Source organism: Antrostomus carolinensis, unplaced genomic scaffold (genome assembly GCF_000700745.2).
Source record: "Antrostomus carolinensis isolate BGI_N321 unplaced genomic scaffold, ASM70074v2 scaffold13898, whole genome shotgun sequence".
NCBI lineage: Eukaryota > Metazoa > Chordata > Aves > Caprimulgiformes > Caprimulgidae > Antrostomus > Antrostomus carolinensis.
Window position 1 is genome coordinate 45,855 of NW_010333772.1, and position 6,384 is coordinate 52,238.

A 6,384-nucleotide genomic window follows, 5' to 3' on the forward strand; every position below is an offset into this window, starting at 1 on the left:
GACTATCAGCTTAAAACACACACAAAACCCAGCATTTCTCCTGCCCTGCTTCAGCCTGCCCTCCCTTCCCATTTCAGCATTGGGCACACAGGACAGCAAATCTGAAATGGTACAAACTTTGCAAGCACCCTGAGAAAAGCTGTCCTGCAGCATTGCCAGCAGGCAGTGTCCCCCAACAAGACAAATTCATCAGCACTGGCAGGTGATCAGAGTGTGTCAAGGCAACGTCCTTAGGTGAACAGGGGTCCCTGCACTCACGCCTGCATTGCCAGGGCAGGGTGAGTACAGCACCAGAACCTCGCACCAGCAGCTGCCACTTTCTGCTTCTGCACTAAGCAATGTGATTAGGTCAGCCACATCCAGTTTGTTTTTCATCTTCTCTCTAGGGAGAGAACGTGTGTGGCAGAGCAGGATGTTAATGTTGTAGGAACGTTTAATTAACTTGCTGGTACATAATTACATTAGAAAAGGTGAAGTTGAAAAATACCCTTTGCACTTAGTGAAGGAAAGACATTTGTAACAGCCATTAACTCCTGCAGACATCCATTCCTTGGAAAGTACAAATTATTTCATACTTAGAAGGTGCTCAGAAGTTTGTGCTTCTTCGGTTTAGCTTAATTTGCACTCTAAATTAACACCCTGGCATGAACACAAGTATCCCGCAATGCCAGAACAAACTCCCACGTCTGTCACCCCTGCCCCAGCGAGTTTTACAGCCTGCCTGTTCAACACGGGGCTGCTCTGAGAGCGAGAGAGGGACAGACACAGACTCAAGTGCCAAGTCTGACCTAAACCCCTCTTTTTGCTTGTGCTCTTGATGGCCCCTCACTGAGGGGCCACAGGGCTGGAGAAGGCAACCCAGAGCTTGCTGACCTGCTTCAGGAATTGAGTTCAGGTTCCCTACTAGAGCATCAGCCACCACAAAGCTCCTGTTTAAATTGCCCAAACCTGTCTCCCCAACTCTATCCACTTTGTACCCCTCACACAGAAATTTACTTCTCTTGACTTACAACACACATGAGCTTCCATCTGCTCCAGCTCCGTTCTTCCAGGTCGTAAATACGTGTGTGAACATGAACAGCTCACCTGCCTTTAGAGAAGTGCTTGGGGCTTCAGCAACTGGTAAAATCAGCTTGATAAAAGATGACCTCAGCGTTTTAATAACACAGCATGGATCCTGAGGTGGATATAACCAGCTGACCATTTTAAATACAGGCTTCTTGTCTATTCTAATGAGCAAATTATCAGTGCAGTGTTTCTACATTAGTGTTATGAATATGCTATACTGTTTAAGCAAAGACTCAAACAAGAATAAAAAAATTCAGGCCCTGGGTTTTTCAGCCATTTCCCTCCAGCATATCAAACAAATGTGGCAGCCATCCTAATCTGGTTTTTAGTAATAAAAAGGAATACGACACACAAAATTGGAAAAATACAGTCTGCATTTCACAGCAACCACTTGAGAAACTCTCCTTCTCAGCACCCAATTCATCACACCTCAAAAGGCCAGCAACAAGTCAGAAAGCGAGCAGCTAGGGCTTTCTGAAGGCCACGCAGTGCTGAGGTATCTCCACAATCATCAGAACCAGAAGCAAGGAAGATCAGGGCTCACTTTGACACAAGGTGGACAGCAGAGCTGCCAGCCAACCCAAAAGCTGCCAGCAGAAGTGTAAGGGCAAGGGCAGGGGAAACTCCATCCCCGTTGGTGGGCAGCACCTCGAAGTCACAATGCCAGCATGTTCTTATGACAACAGGAAACCAAGGAGGTAGGGCAGGCTGTAAGAGCAGGGGAAAGCCAAAGCAGGATCAGCCCTCACCAGACCTGCCAGGTAACACCACAAAATGTAACTTCAGAGGGAGACGTTCGCAACACGAAGCGTTGTTGAACACTTTGCTGCCATTGCCTCCTATATCTGCTTCTACCAAGCTGGCTTCAGCTTTAAAGGCCAAACAGATGAAATTTATCCTTCCAAGATTAAAACTTCTTGGAATGTGACTAGAAATGCATAGAAACTAGAAAAACTCTATACATTTTCTTCCAACTAAGACCGACATCGATGCTACCCTCAATAAAAAGGATTATCAGCATCCACTCAAGAAGACTGTATCAGTTTCAAGACGCTTCCCTTTATTACTACTAATTAGATCATTTTTGCAAGACAGCATCAATAAAGATCATCAACACTTGCACAGTCTAACTCAGTCTCACACACTTGTGTTTGAAGTGCGAAGGACTTCAAAGTGGATAGAGCATATTCAAACTTGGAGTCACACTCCAAGTTAACTGTGATCAAACTGAGAAACTTGCAAGATAGCATCAATAAAGATCATCAACACTTCCACAGTCTAACTCAGTCTCACACGCTTGTGTTTGAAGTGCGAAGGACTGTCAGTCACGCTCCAAGTTAACTGTGATCAAACTGAGAAACAAGCATTTCCCTTAAAACACATTTCCTACAGGATCACTTTATGAAGAACTTTATGATCATCTCAAAGTGCAGAATTAAAATATATTAATGTGTTGCAGGTACCAGTTCTTCTCTTACCGGCTCAAACACAGGAGACTGAATTAAGGTCAGTAATTCTTCATGCCCCTTTTTTTCAGTATTTATGAAGAGGCTTCCACTGTGGCAATCCTTTAACTTCCTTTAAATTTGTTACCATTTTGCATTTGATACAAAAAAATTACAATGTTGTTCTTTTTGACAAAACTAACTCTGCTATTTGTTTGCATTTCTGCTTGCTTCCTCTCAGCCTTCAAACAAAAAATTGAAGAAAAGTCATATTTCTTTCATCCAAATTTTTTCTATGCTCATTCGCAACTGTGAATAACCCTGCAGCACTCAAGTACATTTTCAGAAGCAGCTAACCAAAGTTAACTTGCTTCCTTAAAAAAAAAGAGCAAGAGATATATAATCTGTACCATTTTATAAAGATACATGGCTAAATCCACAGGGACCAGATGCTAAAACCATTTCAGAAACATAGAACAAAAGCAGTTATCTACAAAAATACACACAGAACTGAAAAGGAAATAGGTTCTGAAACATAACTTGTAAGCTTAAAAATCAGCAATCATTTGGGAAATTCATGAACATTTTACATGTATTTCTATCAGCAAGGGAAGAAATGCTGGGAATCCTTTTAATAGCAGCTGAGCTGATTTATGTATTTAAGAGCAGAACCACCGAGAAAAATGTAAGAGGATGGCACATTAGCACGTCTCCAACTGGGAAAGACAATCTTGTTTCTCTATTCAACCACAGTGCTTTGAACTTTTAATTTTGTAGATAAATGAGAACTAGTTATTGCAAGTCATTTCTCTCAAAATTATCTGAAAGTCCCTCAAGCCAGGCAGAAATTCCTTGTGATACTTCTCTGGCACATATTCTGACCAGCTCTCTATTTAGCTCACAGACACAGATTCTGCTTTCTGGTTGTTAAATTTTTATGTTATTTGAATGACTATGATTCACATGTCATAGCAGTACTTGCCAAAGCTGTCTCCTTTCTCTCACTGCTTTGAAACTGCTCTGTTCATTTAACCTAGAGCAAGGCAAAAACCAAATTAGGATGGTCAAGAATAAAAGCAGAAATGCTGAATGTAAATAATGCTTTATATGGGCAATGCTACACTTCCTAGCTTGATTACTGCTGGAAATTAAGAAGCTGTTTAGAAGATTTTATAAACTTAAATTACTTTATCAAGTAATCATTTAATAATTTGAAGTCATTCAGAAGTCTCACCTCACTGTAACTGTTTCTCTAAATGAAAATAGGAATAAAGAGTTTAGCAAGCAGCACAGCCTCTCAAGGTTCTCTTTATCTACTTAACTGCAAGTTAACACTCAGGCTATTCCTGACCCCAGTCAGGAAAATGCAGCTGAGGGTTGGTTGCTCAGATGCACTCTGACCTTGATCATATATTCATAAGCAAATGAGATCATTTCCTGTCAGATGTCTAGAAGAGCACTTTCTCAAGAACTCTTAACTTCTATTAAGTCAAAAAAAGCATCTTCCTGCCCTCTGAAGAAACCGAGCCCTCACCAATTCCAAAGGAGGCACTGCTGTTCTGGCTGCCTAATCTCACTGCACACAGGCTACAAGCAGAAAGTTTGCAAAGAGATTCAGGTATATCCCCCACGTCATGCAAAGTCCTTGGCAGCCTCTGGTTGTCTCTTCTTCTCCACTAGGATAAATGTTTGGTCTAATTCTACCACAGGTATCTAAAAATCTCCCTACAAAAGTATAAAGTTAGATGTTCTGCTTCCATCTTTTTATTTTCTAGACACACACTTTACCCCAAGAACATGTGACTTTCCATCTCTTTTGAGAGATTCAGTTTTCATTACTTCAGGTTCCAGCAGTGCTGGAGAATTTATTTATTCCAGAGTCATAATTCCCCATTTGCAGCATTAAAATACCAAGTAACTCTCGTCACATTTGTCTGGCAACTCTGCTACAGCTGTTTTGACAAGATGCTCCACCAAATGCACCAGATGCAGTCTGTGCTGAGCCAGTACTTCAGGACTCTACTGCCAAGCTGTGTGACCACCCATTGCTCACACTCTGTGCTATGAAAGGACAAACTTCCACCAGAAGCTCCCAGCAAATCTGTTTCTAAACCCCAGGTTTTAGAGACTGATTTATTATTAAAGAGGTCTTTCTTTTAGCAAATACATTTTAGAAGTAATCCACAAAGTGAAAATTAAGCTACAGCATCCCATCCAGGGGAGGCAGAGGTGAAAGGTGGTATTTTGTGGGTAATTAGATATAGAGACAAATGTAGGAGTAAATAATTGATTTCAAACACAGCAGAGATTAAAAGTGAGGTACCTCAAGTGTCCACAATAATAAAATCAATACATTAAACTTGTCTCAATAACCTGGGGGAAGAAGGAGTGAAGAATAATTTGCACTAGAGTATTAGAGCAAATCAAACCAGATATTGATAGCTGCAAGGAATAAGGTGGACAGTTCCCACTTACAGCTGTCAAGCCACCAAACTGGCTATCACTCAAAAAGTCGGTTCAACTTTTGCCCTACAAGCCACAGCACTGAAAGAAGCAGCAAAACACTCGGATGGGTAATTTTAAAAAGTGGAATTTCACTGCATAGCACTGACCTGTGACCATCATCTCAAACATACTAAAGCATGAAGGGGTTCAGGCAAATCTCATCCTTTCCACTGCCTATGATTCCACATATAAATATAAAATACTTCTATTTGATTGCATAAACTAAGTGGACAGTAAGTGCTTGGCCACAGCAATAGCAATTTTCAGAAGAAAATTCATAGTTATACTTGAATCTAGAGTTTTTTTTAAAGTTTAGAAGCAACTAGAATCAGGAGATAAGACAACTAATCACTGAATTAGACAAGAAGCTTTCCTATTTAACAGCCTGAAATACTGGCCCCGAAATCACCACTTTATTTCTGGCACTAGCCACCAGAAAAGTAAATTACTCGTGACCCAGATTCTCAGCGATGACCGAGCTGGTCGCTCCCTATTAAAATCATCAGGCACTCAATGCCTGCACAGCCTGGGTGCTCATTTGCCTAAGCCATCTGATGGCCCTCCATCCCATGCAGCACACACAGTTGTATCACACTCCGGTTTTGCTGTCTCCACGCGCAGGAAACAGAAAGCCAGTCCATCTGGGCTGGCAGATGACAGCTTTGGAGAGTCTCCATTTGAAGGAGAAGTGTGCAAACTTCACGTAACAGCAAAATTTTCAACAGCAACATGGCAGAACTCCAGTCAAGGATGAGAGACCTAAAAGCAGAGATTGGGAAATCTCTCAAGTGATGCCTTAGAAACCCTGTTATCAGTGTGTGAGTGTAAACTCTTTCAACCAGAAAGCACATCACAAAAAAGCAACTGAAAACTCCCAAATCCCTTGAACGTGCAGGCAGGTCATTCAAAGGAAGCATTTTCGTTTCAATTCATTTCAAACTAATGCTATGTGCTCAGCTTCCCCCGCTTTCTCCGCTCTCTTCTGCTGCATTTGCTGTACCCGAGTAATCACCCCGATTTATGCTAAGTGCAGTCATTCTTAAATAAGTCGGATGAGACAGAAACTCCGGGTATACTCTGAGTTTCACTATCGGCAACAAATAGAAAGCATCAATTAAAAAACAAACCCCTGCCATTACGTTCCTAAAGAAGACGCACCGAGCGAAAATTTGGCACCAAGTTTCACTGTTGGGAAAGGCTGGAAAGTGAGGGGCACATTCAGCAGCTTTAAACTGGTCTCCACATCCTGCGAGGGAAAAACAAGAACTGAAAGGGAGGAGGAAAGGCACAACCCCAGCAGCGCCCGCAGCCCGGACCCGGGGCTTTGTGCTGACACAGAGCCGCACGAAACGAAAACCGGGGCCGA

At 42.0% G+C, this 6,384-nt stretch overlaps 1 protein-coding gene across 1 annotated transcript in view; it reads right to left on the bottom strand.

The window, feature by feature from the left end:
• OSBPL11 (oxysterol binding protein like 11) overlaps positions 1 to 5,695 on the bottom strand; it is a 40,115-nt gene extending 34,420 nt beyond the window's left edge. The window contains exon 1 of the mRNA XM_010173984.2: positions 5,614 to 5,695. Within this exon, the coding sequence (XP_010172286.2) occupies positions 5,614 to 5,695 (82 nt within the window). The remainder of the gene's footprint in view (positions 1 to 5,613) is intronic.
• Between the last annotated feature and the right edge of the window lie 689 nt (positions 5,696 to 6,384).